The following is a 23,474-nucleotide window of genomic DNA, read 5'->3' as shown; positions in this document are numbered from 1 at the left end:
TGCCTCTATTTTTTAAATTTTATTTATTTACTAGCAAGCTGGTCTCGCTTTGCTCGACATTTTTAATTCTAAGAGAGACAAAACTCAAATAGAATTTGAGAATCCAAGAAAATATTTTAAAGACTTGGTCTTCACTAACTGACAAAGAAACAGATAACAGATTTGGTGTCCAGTTCAAAGTGTGACATGATTTATTTAAAAATTTGAGAGTTCACTTTTGTATTTTACATGAGTTATTATTTGTACAAACATGGTGCAAAGTAGTTCGTGATTTGTTAAAAAATGTTAGTGGCTAGCTAGTTAAAATGGGATATTGTGATTTCACAAGACTGTCTTAGAAGTGATCATTTGAAAATGTTCAATTTGAAAAATGTGCACTTAGAGAAATATAAAAATAAAGTGTTGCATATTGATATTTATCTGTTTCTATATATATTTATTGTGAGAAATCATTAAGATGATCAGTGTTTCCACAAAGATAAATATCATTAATAGAGTTAAAGGTAAATTGAGCAAATTGGCTATTTCTGGCAATTTATTTAAGTGTGTATCAAACTGGTAGCCCCTGCGATGAGGTGGCGACTTGTCCAGGGTGTACCCCGCCTTCCGTCCGATTGTAGCTGAGATTGGCTCCAGCGCCCCCCGTGACCCCAAAGGGAATAAGCGGTAGAAAATGGATGGATGGAAACTGGTAGCCCTTCGCATTAATCAGTACCCAAGAAGTAGCTCTTGGTTTCAAAAAGGTTGGTGACCCCTGATCTAACATAATAGTGAGAGTCCAGTCCATAGTGGAGCCAGCAGGAGACCATCCCGAGCGGAGACGGGTCAGCAGCGCAGAGATGTCCCCAACCGATGCACCCTGCCCCCCCACACACTCCTCCGTGCGTCGGTTGAGGTGGGCGGGGTTTGGTAGCGGGTGTGTATAATGTAGCCCGGAAGAGTTAGGGCTAAATGGGATTCTGGGTATTTGTTCTGTTGTGTTTATGTTGTGTTACGGTGCAGATGTTCTCCCGAAATGTGTTTGTCATTCTTGTTTGATGTGGGTTCACAGTGTGGCGCATTATTAGTAAGAGTGTTAAAGTTTTTTATACCGCCACCGTCAGTGTAACCTGTGTGGTTCTTGACCAATTATGCTTGCTGTCACTTACTGAGTAAGCATAAGCCCCATACAAAGAGTGGCTGGACCGGCACGCTGGCTGAACTGGCACGCTGGTTGTAGTGGGCGCTAAATGCTGGACCATCATGGCACGTTCGAGAGGATAGTTGCCCTGAAATTTGTAGTCTGCCGGAAAAATCGCAAGGGTTGATAAGTACGACGCTGTCAAGCGCCATTCATATAAAACTCTCGGGCCGCACTAACATTACATTTCCATATTAAGGTGCGGGCCGCGTGTCTGAGACCCTTGGTTTATACATAGCACAAAGCAAAAAAAAACTTTATGTAGTGTTATTTCATTTAAAATTTCAAAAGATTTTTGTGTCTCCCATTGTTTTCTTTAATTTGTGAAACTGGTCAAAATGGCTCTTTGAGTGGTAAAGGTTGCCGACCCCTGAGCTAGGGAAACACTTGCTTATTTTGTTCAACTGCAACTGTTGTATGACAGTGTCATTGTCTCTTCTATGTCCGCCATGTTTGTGGAATTGGTTGTCGCTTTAGCCATATTGCACTGAGCAGACAGGACAGACACGACTAGCGCTTTCGTCGCTGCAGCATGTTACGTCTACTCCGCAGCATTTCCCGTTCTATGGTTATCATCTTTATGTTCCGAATGTCTGCCATCTTTGTGGAGTATTTTGTGGCGTTGAGCAGCCGGGACAGGACATGTGCCTTATATGATGTTATCTTCTGCCTGTAGGGCTTCTCTCAGTTTTTTCCCCTTTCCTCTCCAAAAGTGAGATGAGATAAAAATGTAGTTGAACAACATCCATTATTCAATGTGACCCTGAGCCCAGAGACGCCAATTGTTAAAGAAAAAAAAGAAAAAAAAGAAGCATGCATTCATCTCCTGTAGGAAATGTTTCTCCTTTTTTAACTGGCAAAAAATAGGGCAACAGAGACGACGATTCAGCACTCTCACTAATTGGCGTCTTTCAACGTGTAGCTCAGAGAGGAAGAAGAGCTACTTGCTCAATGATATTGATTGGACTTTTTCCGCCGTGGGAGAGGTGAGGATGGCGATTCTGTGGCTTTCAAGTATAGCTCAAAGGTGCAATCGTCATGATGAGGACACATACTGTAAGATTTAAAATATATATATATATATATATTCCAGTCATGCATAACAGTCACTTTGTCCTTATTCTGCATTTGCAGGCTGTTTTCGTGATGAACGAGACCTCAGCGCTTATTACTGTACCATCATACTCCATCGCCTCTATCATTATCAGCCCCTCTTTTTATTCATTGTGACACATTTTGGAAAAAAAGAGTCATAGCGGTGGATAAACGCGGTAGGCACTAAACACGTTGTCAGATGCGCATCACTGACCGCATCAGATACCAAAGGTGCAGGCCGCTCGATGAAAGCAATCAAACGTGAATTTAAAGGCGTATCGATCGTCGTCTACTCGCTGGGGATGGAGAATTTGTGAACTCAGGAAGTTACGGGAAGCGGAGAGAGGAGTGCGACGGGGTGATCGAAGATGGAAGATCAGACACAAGCCTGACTGAGCAAGGACACTGAAAGGGGTTACGGCTTATTTTAGGAGGAAGGTGTTCTAATGCCGTTCATCCCCTCCAGTGGAGCACCTGACCTTGTCCTCTGTGAAAACTGTCACTCATACATTATTCAACGTCATAAAAGTCATTACATAACGATGAAATGTCTTCAGATTTCAACTTTTTACAACCTGGTCATAAAGCTGCACTTTTCTGGCAATTTTGCCCATCATCCACGATCCTTATGTGAGACACGAACACACGTTGGCCTTTTCCGTGCATTCTAAATAATAATTTAAAAAAACTGCTAGTATGAGGCAGCTTACAGTGCAGGGAATGAGAAGTCATCTACTCAGTCTATAAAGCCCTTTAAAACATGCCAAAACATCCAACAACGTACATGCTTTAAGTATATATGTATGTAATGTATAGTAACAGAGACGGGGATGGAAATGAAAGGGAGAAAGAGGAAGGGGAAGGAAAAAGAGAAAAAAATATCAATAAATAAAAGGTGTATGCACAATTGTGCATTTGAACAATCGTATGTGGAATGTGTTGATATGTGTGTATATCCATCCATCCATCCATCTTCTTTCGCTTATCCGAGGTCGGGTCGCGGGGGCAGCAGCCTAAGCAGGGAAGCCCAGACTTTCCTCTCCCCAGCCACTTCGTCCAGCTCCTCCCGGGGGATACCGAGGCGTTCCCAGGCCAGCCGGGAGACATAGTCTTCCCAACGTGTCCTGGGTCTTCCCCGTGGCCTCCTACCGGTCGGACGTGCCCTAAACACCTCCCGAGGGAGGCGTTCGGGTGGCATCCTGACCAGATGCCCGAACCACCTCATCTGGCTCCTCTCGATGTGGAGGAGCAGTGGCTTTACTTTGAGCTCCCCCCGGATGGCAGAGCTTCTCACCCTATCTCTAAGGGAGAGCCCCGCCACCCGGCGGAGGAAACTCATTTCGGCCGCTTGTACCCGTGATCTTGTCCTTTCGGTCATAACCCAAAGCTCATGACCATAGGTAAGGATGGGAACGTAGATCGACCGGTAAATTGAGAGCTTTGCCTTCTGGCTCAGCTCCTTTTTCACCACAACGGATCGATACAGCGTCCGCATTACTGAAGATGCCGCACCAATCCGCCTGTCGATCTCACGATCCACTTTTCCCTCACTCGTGAACAAGACTCCGAGGTACTTGAACTCCTCCACTTGGGGCAGGGTCTCCTCCCCAACCCGGAGATGGCACTCCACCCTTTTCCGGGCGAGAACCATGGACTCGGACTTGGAGGTGCTGATTCTCATCCCAGTCGCTTCACACTCGGCTGCGAACCGATCCAGCGAGAGCTGAAGATCCTGGCCAGATGAAGCCATCAGGACCACATCATCTGCAAAAAGCAGAGACCTAATCCTGCAGTCACCAAACCGGATCCCCTCAACGCCTTGACTGCGCCTAGAAATTCTGTCCATAAAGGTTATGAACAGAATCGGTGACAAAGGGCAGCCTTGGCGGAGTCCAACCCTCACTGGAAACGTGTCCGACTTACTGCCGGCAATGCGGACCAAGCTCTGACACTGATCGTACAGGGAGCGGACAGCCACAATCAGACAGTCCGATACCCCATACTCTCTGAGCACTCCCCACAGGACCTCCCGAGGGACACGGTCGAATGCCTTCTCCAAGTCCACAAAGCACATGTAGATATATATGTATATATTGGTAAATGCATGTATTTACATGCTTATCAATGCATGTGATCAAGTACCGTATTTTTCGGATTATAAATCGCAGTTTTTTTTCATAGTTTGGCCGGGGGTGCGACTTATACTCTGGAGCGATTTATGTGTGAAATTATTAACACATTACCGTAAAATATAAAATAATATTATTTATCTCATTCACCTAAGAGACTAGGCGTATATCAGCAATCGTCACACACACACACACACACACACACACGTCAACCAATACAAATTTGGCGGGGGGTGGGTCATGGCAGAAGTGCATTGTGAAAAAAAAGATGCTACCTGCTACTACTTCCGTACCTATGAAAATTGATCATTTCAACAGCGACACCAAGGAAGAAGATTTCATGGGATTTAGCGATTAGGAGTGACAGATTGTTTGGTAAACGTATAGCATGTTCTATATGTTATAGTTATTTGAATGACTCTTACCATAATATGTTACGTTAACATACCAGGCACGTTCTCAGTTGGTTATTTATGCCTCATATAACGTACACTTATTCAGCCTGTTGTTCACTATTCTTTATTTATTTTAAATTGCCTTTCAAATGTCTATTCTTGGTGTTGGATTTTATCAAATACATTTCCCCCAAAAATGCGACTTATATGTTTTTTTCCTCCTTTATTATGCATTTTCGGCCGGTGCGACTTATACTACGGAGCGACTTATAGTCCGAAAAATACGGTACTATGATTTTGACAGAGACTCAAGAGTCCTTTCTTGTGTTTCTTTATCTCAAGATCGATTTCTTGTTTTTGTTTTTTTTTTGTTTTATTTTCTTTATTTGGCATGCACAAAGTGAATGTGGAAAGGTTCGGCATAATAGGCTTTCAGCTTCAGCCTATACCTTTTTGGTCAGGAAATGTAAACCGATACTTTTATTTATTTATCTGCTATGCACTTGAAGTGTACTGTTTACATGAGCTGATGACAAAATAAAAAACATTGAATTGAATTGAACAGGCACATTCCTGATAACAGGAATACAATATTTTGGTCATTTTAAGCATTACCATAACGTCTTACCTGCAGCGCATTGATTTCACAGAGCGTGTAGCAATGAACGCTACTTCCATCAACAACAACAACAACAACAACCACTAATCATGGCAGACTTGGTGAGAGCCTTGAAGCATTATTATGGAGTACTATGTTTCATGGACAAAATAAGAACAAAAAACAATGACTTATAAATGTTTGCTCTCATTGGAATGCCTACTAATAGGATGGTTGTATCTTCCAGCACTCTTCACTCCTCAGATGAAAAATGCCAAAAGCAAATAAACATCTTGCTGAGTGTTTTTAGCAAGTCTTTTTAGTTCTCCACAAATTTTGCTAACCTGGTTTTTGTTTGTCTTGCAGCTCCAACGACTGAAGCGCTCCTTCTCCTTTAAATCCGTCATGCGCAGCAAGAGTGTGGACAACTTCTTCCAGCGCAGCAACGGCGAAGCACGTCCACCTTGCACGCTCATAATCCCCCCAGCTCCGCCGCCGTCGCCTCCCCCGTGTTCGGAGTCCCCCCTGGCCTACGAGCGATCGCCCTTTCTCTCGCCGTCCGCCAGCCCCATCCCCTCGCTTTCGGAGTCGCTCCACTCTCCATCCTTCAACCCCTCGCTGTCTCTCAGCTCCAAGGGTCTACCCAAGTCTGCGGGTCAGCCCGCGGCGCCACCCAAGACTCACTGTTTCCAGGAGCACGTCTTTCGCAGGCACACTAACTGCGAGCGATGCAAACATTTGATTCAAGGTAATGTTTACTTCACGTCATACATTAATTATTGCATGTGTTGCATATTCCTATCTAGTACATGGGTGTCCAAACTATGGCCCGCCGACAGCCATGAGTTTAATAATTATAATAGTCTGACAATTTTGATGCTGCTATTATGTAGTGGACAACGTGAGCAGTTCAGGTCAATCTTTAATTATGCTCTGAATGGAACTATGCACAGCATTCACTTTTATGACCCAATGCAAACAACCTTAGCTAGTCATAGTGCAAAAAAAAAAAAAAATCCAACCAACAGACATGGTCACGCATAACACAACCTGCTCACTGAACTTTGTGGACATTATGAAAAGCGTCCATGCACCATATAAAGTTCAAAATTACACCCAATTAAATCCATTCTAAAGCATGATAGGACAATGCAAAACACTCTCCACACTTATCTATGTTTGGCGCATTTTAGCTGCTTGATTACAAAACAATACTCTTAATATCCAATTATATTCATTATTAGAGATGATGCGTTAAAATGTAATATCGGAAATTATCGGTATCGTTTTTTTTATTATCAGTATTTATTTTTTATTTATTTTTGTGTCCTGTCCAGCTTCTCAGGCAAATCATATCAATCAATCAATCAATGTTTATTTATATAGCCCTAAATCACAAGTGTCTCAAAGGGCTGCACAAGCCACAACGACATCCTCGGTACAGAGCCCAGATAAGGGCAAGGAAAAACTCACCCCAGTGGGACGTCGATGTGAATGACTATGAGAAACTTTGGAGAGGACCGCATATGTGGGTAAACCCCCCCCCCCCCCCCCCCCCCCCCTCTAGGGAGACCGAATGCAATGGATGTCAAGTGGGTCTAACATAATATTGTGAGAGTACAGTCCATAGTGGATCCAGCATAACAGTAAGAGTCCAGTCCACAGTGGGGTCAGCATGAAACCATCCCCAGCGGAGACGGGTCAGCAGCGCAGAGATGTTCCCAACCGATACACAGGCGAGCGGTCCACCCCGGGTCCCGACCCCGGACAGCCAGCACCCCATCCATGGCCACCGGACCTGAGTGTCTCCCCCTCCACAAGGGATAGGGGTAAGAGAAGTGTAGGATACTTCTCTTGTTGCCTTTTTTGTATTTGACTTTATTAAATGTATTTATATTATCATTTAGTGCAGCCGGGCCGGAGCAGGAGGGGATAGAAAGAGAAAAAAAAGAAGACAGAGGGGGAAATTGTGGGGACAAGAGGGGGATTAGACAGAGAGACAAAAACAACAACAGCAAAGAACAACAACAATAGAGCAACATCAGCAAATACGACATGTACAAATATGATGGTAAAAGTAATAGCAAATAAGCAGTTAGCGAAAAATTAAAAATAATACAGAAATGACAATGAGCATTATTACACTACAAATGGATCAATACAAATACCAATAGAAATAGCGCTATTGATAAAGGACACTACCAATACTTTACCTTTATTATCAACAATACAGTTGTTCAAATGTAACTATACATATTCGTAATGATAACTTGAGATACGAAAAAATGCAGAAAAATGGAGGGGGAGAAAGAAAAGCAACCTACATTAACCTTGTAGATTGTTATAGTAACAATAGGTTAAGCTTTGCCAGTGTGCCATGTGTTATACCCAGTTTACCCTAGGGCAACAACGTTAATATATGTTTGATGAAACGTGATTATGTGTATGAGTGTAAGTATGCATATGTACTTGTATATGTACTTGTTTTTTTTTATTAAATCAACATAAAAAACACAAGATACACTTACAATTAGTGCACCAACCCAAAAAACCTCCCTCCCCATTTACGCTCATTCACACAAAAGGGTTGTTTCTTTCTGTTATTAATATTCTGGTTCCTACATTATATATCAATATATATCAATACAGTCTGCAAGGGATACAGTCCGTAAGCACACATGATTGTGCGTGCTGCTGGTCCACTAATAGTACTAACCTTTAACAGTTAATTTTACTCATTTTCATTAATTACTAGTTTCTATGTAACTGTTTTTGTATTGTTTTACTTTCTTTTTTATTCAAGAAAATGTTTTTAATTTATTTATCTTATTTTATTAATTTTTTTAAACAGTACCTTATCTTCACCATACCTGGTTGTCCAAATTAGGCATAATAATGTGTTAATTCCACGACTGCATATATCGGTTGATATCGGTATCGGTTGATATCGGTATCGGTAATTAAAGAGATGGACAATATCGGCAAAAAGCCATTATCGGACATCCCTATTCATTATTAATTATTTATCCATTCTATTAATATAATATGTGTATTTATATACACAGTCGTGGTCAAAAGTTTACATACACTTGTAAAGAACATAATGTCATGGCTGTCTTGAGTTTCCAATACTTTCTACAACTCTTATTTTTTTGTGATAGAGTGATTGGAGCACATACTTGTTGGTCACAAAAAACATTCATGAAGTTTGGTTCTTTTGTGAATTTATTATGGGTCTACTGAAAATGTGAGCAAATCTGCTGGGTCAAACGTATACATACAGCAATGTTAATATTTGCTTACATGTCCCTTGGCAAGTTTCACTGTAATAAGGCGCTTTTGTTAGCCATCCACAAGCTTCTGGTTGAATTTTTGACCACTCCTCTTGACAAAATTGGTGCAGTCAGCTAAATGTGTTGGTTTTCTGACATGGACTTGTTTCTTCAGCATTGTCCACACGTTTAAGTCAGGATTTTGGAAAGGCCATTCCAAAACCTTAATTCTAGCCTGATTTAGCCATTCCTTTACCACTTTTGACATGTGTTTGGGGTCATTGTCCTGTTGGAACACCCAACTGCACCCAAGACCCAACATCCAGGCTGAAGATTTTAGGTTGTCCTGAAGAATTTGGAGGTAATCCTCCTTTTTTATTGTCCCATTTACTCTCTGTAAAGCACCAGTTCCATTGGCAGCAAAACAGGCCCAGAGCGTACTACTACCACCACCATGCTTGACGGTAGGTGTGGTGTTTCTGGGATTAAAGGCCTCACCTTTTCTCCTCCAAATATATTGATGGGTATTGTAGCCAAACAGTTACATTTTGGTTTCATCTGACCACAGAACTTTCCTCCAGAAGCTCTTATCTTTGTCCATGTGATATATATATATATATATATATATATATATATATATATATATATATATATATATATATATATATATATATATATATATATATATATTTGTTACTTTACATGCAGTCGGCTTTCGGCCCTCGACCAAATTTTCTTAGCCCAATGCAGCCTCCAAGTCGAAAGGTTTGGACACCCCTGAACTACAAACCCTGTTTCCATATGAGTTGGGAAATTGTGTTAGATGTAAATATAAACGGAATACAATGATTTGCAAATCATTTTCAACCCATATTCAGTTGAATATGCTACAAAGACAACATATTTGATGTTCAAACTGATAAACTTTTTTTTTTGTAAATAATCATTAACTTTAGAATTTGATGCCAGCAACACGTAACAAAGAAGTTGGCTAAGGTGGCAATAAATACTGATAACGTTTAGGAATGCTCATCAAACACTTATTTGGATCATCCCACAGGTGAACAGGGAAATTAGGAACAGGTGGGTGCCATGATAAGGTATAAAAGTAGATTCCATGAAATGCTCAGTCATTCACAAACAAGGATGGGGCGAGTGTAACCACTTTGTCAACAAATGTGTGAGCAAATTGTTGAATAGTTTAAGAAAAACCTTTCTCAAGCAGCTATTGCAAAGAATTGAGGGATTTCACCATCTATGGTCCGTAATATCATCAAAGGGCTCAGAGAATCTGGAGAAATCACTGCACGTAAGCAGCTAAGCCCGTGATCTTCGATCCCTCAGGCTGTACTGCATCAACAAGTGACATCAGTGTGTAAAGGATATCACCACATGGGCTCAGGAACACTTCAGAAACCCACTGTCAGTAACTACAGTTGGTCGCTACATCTGTAAGTGCAAGTTAAAACTCTCCTATGCAAGGCGAAAACCGTTTATCAACAACATCCAGAAACGCCGTCGGCTTCACTGGGCCTGAGCTCTTCTAAGATGGACTGATACAAAGTGGAAAAGTGTTCTGTGGTCTGACGAGTCCACATTTCAAATTGTTTTTGGAAACTGTGGACGTCGTGTCCTCCGGACCAAAGAGGAAAAAAACCATCCGGATTGTTATAGGCGCAAAGTTGAAAAGGCAGCATCTGTGATGGTATGGAGGTGTTTTAGTGCCCAAGACATGGGTAACTTACACATCTGTGAAGGCGCCATTAATGCTGAAAGGTACATACAGGTTTTGGAGCAACATATGTTGCCATCCAAGTAACGTTACCATGGACGCCCCTGCTTATTTCAGCAAGACAATGCCAAGCCACGTGTTACATCAACGTGGCTTCATAGTAAAAGAGTGTGGGTACTAGACAGGCCTGCCTGTAGTCCAGACCTGTCTCCCATTGAAAATGTGTGGCGCATTATGAAGCCTAAAATACTACAACGGAGACCCCCAGACTGTTGAACAACTTAAGCTGTACATCAAGCAAGAATGGGAAAGAATTCCAACTGAAAAGTTACAAAAATGTGTCTCCTCAGTTCCCAAACGTTTACTGAGTGTTGTTAAAAGGAAAGGCCATGTAACACAGTGGTGAACATGCCCTTTCCCAACTACTTTGGCACGTGTTGCAGCCATGAAATTCTAAGTTAATTATTATTTGCAAAAAAAAAAAAAGTTTATCAGTTTGAACATCAAATATCTTGTCTTTGTAGCATATTCAACTGAATATGGGTTGAAAATGATTTGCAAATCATTGTATTCCGTTTATATTTACATCTAACACAATTTCCCAACTCATATGGAAACGGGGTTTGTAGTATAATTGTTTAAAACATATTTCCTATGGAGATAGAATACTGCTATGAAGTTTTCAAAATGTTCATTTCGATTTTCCTTTCAACTTTTTGTCACGATCGTGTTGTTAGTTGTTATTGATCCTAAGATGCAAAGAAGGTAGGCAAAGTGCAAGCAAGAGGTCCCCTTATTAGGTATCAGGCAGAAGAAAAGTACGTAAGGTCTAGCGGCAACTCAGAAAACAACCAGACACTTTGGCAAACAGAAGATAAGGAGCTTGCACTGAAAGAGGTGAAACAAGGTGGAACTAAATAGAACTAATTAACAAAGAAGAACACGTGCGCTGGCAGGACAAGAAACAAAAAGTAGAGAGGCTGCATAACATAGAGACCAAAAAGAAAATACTGACAAAACAAAAGCACCAGGACAGAAAATGATACAGAACACAGGATAATAACAAACAAAGTCCAAACTATTATGTGGCATCAGGACCCTTTCAATCTAATGGCAGTGTTTTTGGCACCACACTCGTTGGGTATGAATGACTCTGCAAGATGTTATGAGTTATAAATTGATACAATTGTGCAAACAAGTCAATAAATCTACATCCACTCAAAATCCGCCGATCCAGAACATTGCCTTTAAGTTTGCTTTGAAAATACATTCCGGCATTGTAGAAAAAGATGGCACTGAAATGTAAATGTGTGAATGCTTGTTAAATTATCATATACATTTCACTGCATGTCTTTGGATTTGTTCTCCACAGCATCTGTTCACTGCAATGGGGCTTTTATTTTTGTAATTTCAACTTCCTGGTTTTCCACATTGAATATTCTTTCTTTTTTACTTTTAATGGCATTACTCTGCCTCCGAAGTTTCCTTCCTTTTTTGATTTCCTCTGCAGCCCATGCTGCATGATCAAATGTCAACTTTGCAAACAAAAGTCATTCAAGTGATTCATCACACACATCCATGTACTCCACAACGCTACGTCACTCAGAATTACCTGTCAACTCAGCCATTAAGCCTTTACATTTGTGGGACAATGTGTATTAGTAGTACTAGCCCTGGGGCTATCGATGTATTTTAGTAATCAAGTAATTGATTAATTTGTTTGATTAATCAAGTAATTGGATAAAACACACTTTGTAGCCTAAATGCGTATTTTAAGAAAATACATTCTTGTTTTTGCTGTCACCATCATTATTATTATTATTATTATTATTAATTTTTAATTTTTTATTTTATTAAATCAACATAAAAAACACAAGATACACTTACAATTAGTGCACCAACCCAAAAAAACCTCCCTACCCCATTTACACTCATTCACACAAAAGGGTTGTTTCTTTCTGTTATTAATATTCTGGTTCCTACATTATATATCAATATATATCAATACAATCTGCAAGGGATACAGTCCATAAGCACACATGATTGTGCGTGCTGCTGGTCCACTAATAGTACTAACCTTTAACAGTTAATTTTACTCATTTTCATTAATTACTACTTTCTATGTAACTGTTTTTATATTGTTTTACTTTCTTTTTTATTCAAGAAAATGTTTTTAATTTATTTATCTTATTTTATTAATTTTTTTAAAAAGTACCTTATCTTCACCATACCTGGTTGTCCAAATTAGACATAATAATGTGTTAATTCCACGACTGCATATATCGGTTGATATCGGTATCGGTTGATATCGGTATCGGTAATTAAAGAGTTGGACAGTATCGGATATCGGCAAAAAGCCATTATCGGACATCCCTATTCATTATTAATTATTTATCCATTATATTAATCTAATATGTGTATTTATATACACAGTCGTGGTCAAAAGTTTTCATACACTTGTAAAGAACATAATGTCATGGCTGTCTTGAGTTTCCAATAATTTCTACAACTCTTATTTTTTGTGATAGAGTGATTGGAGCACATACTTGTTGGTCACAAAAAACATTCATGAAGTTTGGTTCTTTTATGAATTTATTATGGGTCTATTGAAAATGTGAGCAAATCTGCTGGGTCAAAAGTATACATACAGCAATGTTAATATTTGGTTACATGTCCCTTTAACAGTTAATTTTAGTCATTTTCATTAATCACTAGTTTCTGTGTAACTGTTTTTACATTGTTTTACTTTATTTTTTATTCAAGAACATGTTTTTAATTTATTTATCTTATTTATTTATTTATTTATTTTAAAAAAAGGACCTTATCTTCACCGGACCAGGTTGTCAATGAAATAAGATTGTTTAAAGGGTTCTTAAAAATCTCCAATCATTATTTTTGTTTAATGAGTGCACATCATCAACATTTAAATTGCACTTTTATCAAGTGTGCATTATTAAAGAAACACGCAAACATTCAAATGTGCAATATTTTCCTCAATTATTTTAAATTATGATCTACTTTTCTATGTCTTCCCCTTTATTTCCATTTTATTCCCACTGCTTTTATTTAGCGCCGTTTTTCGTGAAAACTAATACAACTTTGTTTATATGAGTGGTAACAGGAGAAAATTCCACATTCTGACCATTCAAAAGTCAATGAACTGATCTATGATGTACATTCCAGTAATTTATCACAGACCATTAGCTTTCTTCCTCCCAAAATTGTAACGGACCAGTTTAATCCTTTACCCTCAAGCCTCTTGTTGCATTTTCTGAAGGGATGCTTTGTAATTTTGTTGTCTTGACCGATTTCACCCTGACACAGGCCAATCCACAAATCTTACTGCAGACGCTTTCTAATGAAATGGTTTAGCCAATGAAGACTATTGACGCTTCATTTATGCAAACTCATCATGAATGTCTTGAGCACTGTTTCAGGCTCAACGCTGCAGTGCGGACAGAGGATTTGACAAATGACAAATAGTTTTTAGTCTACATTTTGGATTGTGTACTGTAACAACTATCTGTTTGCACGCAGGAAACTCTAAGCAAGGACTGCGTTGTAAAGCCTGCAAAATGGCCGCTCACCTCTGGTGCTTTGCGGAGCTCTCCCAGCAGCCCTGTGTTGGCAAGGTAGGATGCCCGATCCTTGTTTATTGTTCTTAAACATTGCAATGTAGACCTATTTAGCCACATTTAATATATAGCTTATTATAATATGCATCACTTAGGATTACTCAAAGTTAGGGGAGTCCCAATACAACTTGTTTTACTTCCAATACAATGCCAATATTGGAGCCTTGTGTTTTTTCAAAGAAAAAAAGTTATGCAAAGCTCATGATGCAGTTAATTGGATGTGGACACGTTTGTTACTGGATACTCTCAAATATGCTTCTGCCCTGGAGACTTTGTATCTGTTAGTAATATGCAACTATATTTTTGAATACTCATTTATGTTGACAAATGTGTTATAAACCATAATATGGTTCAATTAAGGACACTTATTACGTTTAGCTTGGTTGCTATTGTGTGCTTGGCTGTTGTGTAGCTGCTAGCTACTTGTAGCCTATAGCCTGCCATGTTTACCTTTTGTAAATGACTTGACTAAAATACGGGAAACCTTGTGTGCTTATTGGAGGACATTTAGCTGTTAACTGGCTGTCCAGCTGTGAACAAGTAAACACGCTGCAGGTCTGCTTGTATTAAAGATTGTATATGTAAGCCAATCCCATACTTTTTTGCTGATATCTGATGGCAATATCGGACACCCCTACTCAAAACCACTCAGAAGCAGTAAAAGTTCAACATTGTCAATAAAATGGCGTACTTTGCAAAAAAAAAATCTACTTGTCTGTAATGACAAGCCATAAATCAATGCAGAGTTTTACCCATAAACAGGAGGCTCACCACTGGGCTCATGTTTAAAACAGAAATAAAACAGTCTAGAAAATAATTTCATGTATATTTATGCATTTATTTATTAGGATGATTTTCCTTACTAAAAAGGGAAATTTCATGGGATGAGAATAAGGTATTTTGAACTACATCCAGAAGTTGCCTACAACCACAGCCGATGTTTTTCGACTGGACGCTTATTAGACACTGCTGGGTGTCATATGTATATATTAATTGTATTTACGATGTATTTTTTTACTGAGTAGGTAGGACAGGCACACTTAGAACTGTTACATGTAAAAAATACTTACATATTGTTATGTATGATGGTAAACAAAACACTATTTTGTGATCTACAGTATATTCAAGAGCCATGATATAATATTGAATATACTGGATACACATTTTAATCAATATTGTTGTAATTCCCAGTATGTGGGAATCGATACTGGTACTCAACATTACCATTTGTTAGTACTTTTGTTTAAATTTGTTACACAGCTACTCAATTATTTTTATTTAACATTCAGCACTGAGCTGTGCTGTCCAGTTTTTATCTTTTTTTTTCTTATACCTCTGTGTCTGATTTGCAAGTACTGTACTGTATTTTTATATATAGTAAGAGTAGACAGTGCATGCAGTTGCAATTCTAAGATATTAGATGAGGACTACGGTGAGTTTACTTACTCGGGAAGTCGTCTTTGCCATTACCGGTAAATTGAATGTGACAGTCTATTCTTTTGTTGCTACAAAGTGTTTAATACACACCAGCTGTTTAATAGTAACATACATTCTAGTTGTAGTTTTGATAACCAAATTTGGAGGTGTTGAAATCGCTAATGTTACTCAGCAGCATATCTATAGCCAATCCATTGTAAATCGGCATCAAGCTGGAGCATTTTCAAAAGTGGAACTTACTTACTGTACATTTGAGTGCCATATTCTTGCTTTGTTGACATGGAATATTGTAGCATTACCTCAAAGCAGTCTTGTCTGAGTCCACTCTGAGTGCATCACTGCTTGTTTCCCGGCCAAGAGTTTAAGCCGGTGCTGAGTCTGCCACCGGAAGTCACGGGACGTCCCGTGTAACAAAGGTAGTCGAAGTGTGACACCGTTTAATTTTATGTAAAATCGGTACCCGGTGTTACCGACTGACTTCGGTCCACCGAATTCGGTACCCGTCCCTAATTGTTAAAATTATTAACTAAAGGGTAATGCAAATGAAAATGTACTAGTGAAAATTGATAAATTATAAAAATATTATTTGGTCGATAGTTTTGTATAATATAATGTATAATAATGTAAGAACAATATGTATGTACACATTTATTATATGTTATACATTATATATATATATTTATATTTATTTATATTTATATATTGATTTATATTTATATATATATATATATATACACCTACTCAGTGGCCTAGTGGTTAGAGTGTCCGCCCTGAGATCGGTAGGTTGTGAGTTCAAACCCCGGCCGAGTCATACCAAAGACTATAAAAAATGGGACCCATTACCTCCCTGCTTGGCACTCAGCATCAAGGGTTGGAATTGGGGGTAAAATCACCAAAATGATTCCCGGGCGCGGCCACCGCTGCTGCCCACTGCTCCCCTCACCTCCCAGGGGGTGATCAAGGGTGATGGGTCAAATGCAGAGAATAATCTCGCCACACCTAGTGTGTGTGTGACAATCATTGGTACTTTAACTTTAACTTTTATAAATGTGTGTGTGTGTGTGTGTGTGTGTGTGTGTGTGTGTGTGTGTGTGTGTGTGTGTGTGTGTGTGTGTGTGTGTGTATATATATATATATATATATATATATGTATGTATATATATATATATATATATATATATATATATATACAAATCCCGTTTCCATATGAGTTGGGAAATTGTGTTAGATGTAAATATAAACGGAATACAATGATTTGCAAATCCTTTTCAACCCATATTCAATTGAATGCACTACAAAGACAAGATATTTGATGTTCAAACTCATAAACTTTATTTTTTTTTGCAAATAATAATTAACTTAGAATTTCATGGCTGCAACACGTGCCAAAGTAGTTGGGAAAGGGCATGTTCACCATTGTGTTACATGGCCTTTCTTTTTAACAACACTCAGTAAACGTTTGGGAACTGAGGAGACACATTTTTTAAGCTTCTCAGGTGGAATTCTTTCCCATTCTTGCTTGATGTACAGCTTAAGTTGTTCAACAGTCCGGGGGTCTCCGTTGTGGTATTTTAGGCTTCATAATGCGCCACACATTTTCAATGGGAGACAGGTCTGGACTACAGGCAGGCCAGTCTAGTGCCCGCACTCTTTTACTATGAAGCCACGTTGATGTAACACGTGGCTTGGCATTGTCTTGCTGAAATAAGCAGGGGCGTCCATGGTAACGTTGCTTGGATGGCAACATATGTTGCTCCAAAACCTGTATGTACCTTTCAGCATTAATGGCGCCTTCACAGATGTGTAAGTTACCCATGTGTTGGGTACTAATACATCCCCATACCATCACAGATGCTGGCTTTTCAACTTTGCGCCTATAACAATCCGGGTGGTTCTTTTCCTCTTTGGTCCGGAGGACACGACGTCCACAGTGTCCAAAAACAATTTGAAATGTGGACTCGTCATACCACAGAACACTTTTCCACTTTGTATCAGTCCATCTTAGATGAGCTCAGGCCCAGCGAAGCCGGCGGCGTTTCTGGGTGTTGTTAATAAACGGTTTTCGCCTTGCATAGGAGAGTTTTAACTTGCACTTACCGATGTAGCGACCAACTGTAGTTACTGACAGTGGGTTTCTGAAGTGTTCCTGAGCCCATGTGGTGATATCCTTTACACACTGATGTCGCTTGTTGATGCAGTACAGCCTGAGGGATCGAAAGTCACGGGCTTAGCTGCTTACGTGCAGTGATTTCTCCAGATTCTCTGAGCCCTTTGATGATATTACGGACCGTAGATGGTGAAATCCCTAAATTCCTTGCAATAGCTGGTTGAGAAAGGTTTTTCTTAAACTGTTCAACAATTTGCTCACGCATTTGTTGACAAAGTGGTGACCCTCGCCCTATCCTTGTTTGTGAATGACTTAGCATTTCATGGAATCTACTTTTATACCCAATCATGGCACCCACCTGTTCCCAATTAGCCTGTTCACCTGTGGGATGTTCCAAATAAGTGTTTGATGAGCATTCCTCAACTTTATCAGTATTTATTGCCACCTTTCCCAACTTCTTTGTCACGTGTTGCTGGCATCAAATTCTAAAATAATGATTATTTTTGCAAAAAAAAAAATGTTTATCAGTTTGAACATCAAATATGTTGTCTTTGTAGCATATTCAACTGAATAAGAGTTGAAAATGATTTGCAAACCATTGTATTCCGTTTATATTTACATCTAACACAATTTCCCAACTCATGTGGAAACGGGGTTTGTGTATATATATATATATATATATATATTATTTAAATCCCTTCTTTGTCATCTTTCCTTTACCTTGTCAAATATGTATTTTTCTTTATTGGCTGGCATATAAAAATAAATAAGTCAATAATAACAAATAATAAAACATAAATTTGAAATTAAATGATTACTTATTATATGTCACATTCTCCTCAGCTGCGTCAGTGATATGTAGAAAGTAGAAACACAGTCTGGTTGATTTTGTGTTTCCTGTTAGAACAGCCTTACTGTAAGTATGCCTGGATACATAATCCCATTTATGCACACTATGCATATTTTTGCATCGTAATGAGTAAAGACTTACGCTGAATGTTTAAACAGCATCTGGATGCTGTAATTGTCTCCCAAGCAGTTTGGCCTTTTGAGTCTTGGTAATGTGCTTATCCTCAAAGCCCTTTATCCTGTACAAAGAGGATCGAGTCCCCTTTCAGACCAGTAGAGACCAAAAGTCAAACATAAGTGGCTCACTCACACCGGACACTGCAAAGACAATTAAGACGCGGCGACCTGGGTGGCAGGTTAGGAAAAGGTGCGACGTTCCCTTGCATAAGGTGGAGGTGTGTGTGACACTGATACATTTCCCGCGGCCTCTTCTCTCATGCATCACTCCTCTCTCCGCTCTGCTGGGAAAAATCAATATCTGCCCCGACCAGCTGGCCCAGCTTAATTCAGTGTGAAATTCAGTGTGTTAGAGGCGAGCACATCCTTCAGGAACGCGGCGCGAAAAAGCCGCCAATGATGTCCCTCTTTTGATGGGGACGTGTGGCCTTCAAAGCACGGATTAGACGTTTTAGATTAGACCATCAAGCATCGTAGGAGAGCTAATTGTTATTTTAATATTCTAATAAATAAATGCTGTTGGTACCTGGTGCAAACTCTCTTTAACTGGTGGAGCAACACTAAGAGATCAGTGCTCAGTTTGTATAGTAGTGTAAATTGACTGCACCCTCAAAATAAGTCCAAACACAGCCATTAATGTCTAAACTTAACCACTGGCAACAAAAGTGAGTACACCCCATACCACCCCATTCCCATTAACATTCATGAAAGAGTTCAAATAGGTATTGCCGCTTAGAAACACCACCAGGCGCTCAAAAAGTCAGGCCTTCAAAATAAAAGCATGCCAGTAAAACCCTACAGGGGGCAGTCTTTCCGACGGCACAACCCCCTGTTGAGGTATGTGCTCTCATTAACAATATCATATTATTTTCAAAGGGGCCCTAATATGCAAAACCTTCTTTTCTTACCTGTGGGTGCCTGTTTTTATGTGTTGGGATCCCCAGAAGTCCAGGAAATTGGAAATCAAACCATGGAGTCAGGGTGGAGAGATTTAAAAAAAACAATCTTGCCTTCTTCCAAACTTGCTCCAAAAAAGCCTTTTGGAATTTCGAAGAGTTTTGCACGGTCTGCCATTTTTATCCAGTTGTATTCAATAAGTTTCTTATTTTTGTTAATTCTTTTGTTATAGGGCGGGCTGGCTCGTCCATGCACATAATTAAACGTTTAGTTACTGCTTTACTTGTGAAACAGACATGCTACTGATATGGGAAAAAAAATCAGTACCCAGTAGTACCCAAAATTACGAACTTATTTGTTTCTGTGATGGAGCTCTTAACTCGAAACACTTGTACCTTAAATCAAGGTCTCCCACTGAAATTAATTAAAATAATTTTATTAGTGCCCCCCCGGGAAAAAAAAGCACCATTTTTAACATATAACATGCCTTTTAAAAAGGAAAAACAAACTTTTACATAAGAACTTTTGTATTAAAACAATACAATAACATGTACTATTAACAACTACAGTAGTTTTTTTAAGTAATGTAATAATAATGTACATAATTTACCTTGGAGAGTGGACTTCTATGGTCTCTCCTTTCAGTCGCTTTTCCGTCAAACACACCATCAGCACTTTTCCCTCATATTTTCATGGATAAATGTTTGCCGTTTATTAACATTCTTGGCGACTCATTCGGCCTAAGTGTGGTGCAGACTAGCAGTGATATGCTCTAATTGCTCCACCAAGTTGGTGACACGCTCAGTCCTGTTTTTGATGATTTCTGTTTTTAATTCAACGACTATCGCCATTTTTCTTCTGAGCACTGTCCTTCACACTCTTTCCTTTTTCCTGTGGTTGGAAAACAAAGTTTTGTCGCTCTCTTGCTATAAGTCAATGCTAGCAAGTAAGAGCAGATGTTTTGGGCGGGTCATACGTTGTTCACTGTGGCATTCACGACACTAACTAACACAGGGATGCTTGTAACTCAAATTTTTCCTCGCAACCAATAGCCTAGAGCAGACCTGGGCATTCTGCGGCCAGCGGGCCACATCCGGCCCTTTGTGCGTCCCTGTCCGGCCCGCGTGAGGCCAATCATAATTTACAAAATAAATTTTAAAAAGTATCTATGTCGAGTGTGCAATACAACGGTGCTGCTTTTGTTTTGAAAAGCGTTATTTGTATTACTTCCGTGTGGACGTATGCGCGTGCGTGATTGTGAGTGAATGTGAACAGCTGCAATCACAAATTACAAAATAAAGTTGAAAAAACATCTATGTCGTGCGCGCAATACAACTGTGCTGCTTTTATTTTGAAAAGTGTTATTTATGGACGTATGTCCGTGTGTAACCTGTGAGTGAAGGTGCACAGCGACAAGTGATGCACGGTTACTCCCGAGACGCTAAAAAGAGAAAAGTTGGCGTGTTTTCAACAAGACATTGACTGCCAAGCAACGTTCCCTCGAAGGTGCGCGCCTGCGCAATTGCGCACTGGTCAAGCGTCCTCTGCGCACAGCAAATATATGCCGCGCACCATATCGAATCCCATCTGAATTCTAAACAAAATAAACACATTTATTCTGTGTAATTTTGCAATGCAACTCTGAGTGACAGTGACAACAAGCGGCCCGAACGGTGTTCGTCAACACCGTTCAATTATTGTAACGTCTATCCAGATGCTTCGAGGCCAGGAATTATATCGATCACTTTATTGAGCAAAACTGTTTATATTCAGCCATAACCACACCAAAAACATGAGTAAAACACTTCTATCTCGAAAAACTAGTCATTTTCTGCCGTACAAACCAGGCCAAAATCAACTTGTCATCTGTCACCAACACGCATAGCACTAAGCCACTGGTGCGTTTATGGCCACACAAAAAGTCGGACAACTCAAACACCACACAAAGTTGCACTATGACTCCTCAGTCATACGTGTGCTTATTTTACTGTCATTTATTATTAATGTTAATTTATTGATATTAATCATGGAATGCTGATACGAGAGAAAGTTACAGGAATGCACACTTCATCCTATGCTTACATTTCATTGTGCAACATGAGGATGTTTAAAATGAACTAAATGTGATCTCTAAAAGGGGTACAAATGATTTCCAAAGCAGTGCTTTTGGTATAAAGTTAAGTTAGGTTAAATGAAAGTATTATTATTATTATTATTATTTATCTTACGGTGTATATAAAAAATAATATTGAGCAAAATTTAATTGAAATATTGTCGATGTGGCCCTCTAGCAGTGCTCGGGTTGCTCATGCGGCCCCCGGTAAAAATTAATTGCTCACCCCTGGCCTAGAGACTCTTATCTCAAAACATTCTTCGATCTGTGCACTCTTAAGTTGAGGTACCACTGTACTTCACATTTTGGTGGTGGTAGGTGTTTTTTATATGGATTTTTGTGTTGTTTACCCAGCCATGACAGCCAGGACAGTGTTAGCTATTCTACCGCTACAATACAAAAGGTTCCGTTTCAGGTCCTGTGGTTATTAGGGCTGGGCAATATGGCCTTTTTTTAATATATCGATATTTTTAGGCCATGTCAGGATACACGATATATATCTCGATATTTTGCCTTAGTCTTGAATGAACACTTGATGCATATAATCACAGCAGTATGATGATTCTATGTGTCTACATTAAAACATTCTTCTTCATACTGCATTAATATATGCTCATTTTAAACTTTCATGCAGAGATGGAAATCACAACTAGGTCAATTTACAAAAACTGTATTTATAAAACAGTTATTAAGCAGTGGCACAAACATTCATGTCATTTCAAAACAGAAAGTGCAAGATTGTCAGAGACATTTTAAAACAAGCTATGAATGCACTTTTGTGCATGACGTCACTAAGATGACATATCAAAACAACACTAAATTAAAGTGCACTTTTTGTACAGAACGCCACTACAATAGTTTAAAACAAATAAAGTGCACTTTTGTGCATGATGTCACACAAGATATTTCAATTAGTGTCAAATAAAAATGAGCTGCATAATAGGAAATCAAATCGTTATCTCCTTCTGACTATTTTTTTCATACGGTGTTGATGTGGAAATGGTTGCCTCTGCATTTTGTTGGTGTGGCACCGAACGGAGATGTTGACATGCGGAGTTTCAAGCACTCTTCATTCTCTCGCAGGTGACTTTTCAAATGATCCTACATATTAGCAGTAATGCTACTTTTTGTAGCAACGCTTTTGCCGCACACTTGACTAATTACGGTTGTCTGTTCGACATATTCCCACTTGAAGCCAAACCACCGCCAGACGATGGACCACCTGCTGTTTTTCTTGGGAATTAATTCTTCCTTCATTTGTTACCAGTTTCGCACCTTCTTTCTCTCGTATTACCACTCGCACCACAGCTAACGTTACCCATGCTGCTACCTCTCTGCACCGCGAAGGCGTATACATATGTGACGTATGTAAGAAGGTGCGCTTGCTGTCTGTGAGAAGGAGAGACAACAAAGAGTGGAAAGAGCCTGTAGTGTAATGCCCACAACAAAAGCAACTGCGTGAGAACGTATACTCGAAAATCTCGATATAGTCATTTTTTATACCGCACAGAGACAAACCCGCGATATATCGAGTATATCGATTAATCGCCCAGCCCTAGTGGTTATCATCGCACTTTTCCTCTATCTGTGGCGCTATCCAAGAAAAGTCACACAGTATTTGCCAAAAGTCTTACAAAATCAAGCTGTGTGACCTAGTTCAGCAAAAAGCGGGGCGCGTGATCCGTCTTATTTTTGGAAGACAAAACAAAAGTGTGCGTGCCCATAAATAGGACGTGTACTCTTTTTACTGCACTGACAAATGTACTGTATTTTATTCTGCTAAAAAAAGATCACACACACGGTTGGTTCTTTTTAGCCATGCTTGATCAGGCATCAAAGAGGACAGAATACAGTCACG

General features: G+C 39.5%; 1 protein-coding gene across 1 annotated transcript in view; it reads left to right on the top strand.

Moving 5' to 3' along the window:
* Window positions 1-23,474, top strand: part of LOC133610415 (SH3 and cysteine-rich domain-containing protein 2-like) — a 71,213-nt gene that overhangs the window by 22,051 nt on the left and 25,688 nt on the right. The window contains exons 3-4 of the mRNA XM_061966659.2: window positions 5,764-6,145; window positions 13,939-14,033. Coding sequence (XP_061822643.1) covers window positions 5,764-6,145; window positions 13,939-14,033 — 477 coding nt within the window. The remainder of the gene's footprint in view (window positions 1-5,763; window positions 6,146-13,938; window positions 14,034-23,474) is intronic.

This window comes from Nerophis lumbriciformis, linkage group LG11 (genome assembly GCF_033978685.3).
Source record: "Nerophis lumbriciformis linkage group LG11, RoL_Nlum_v2.1, whole genome shotgun sequence".
NCBI lineage: Eukaryota > Metazoa > Chordata > Actinopteri > Syngnathiformes > Syngnathidae > Nerophis > Nerophis lumbriciformis.
The sequence above is the reverse complement of the archived record's forward strand: the minus strand, read 5'-3'. Positions and strand labels throughout refer to the sequence as shown.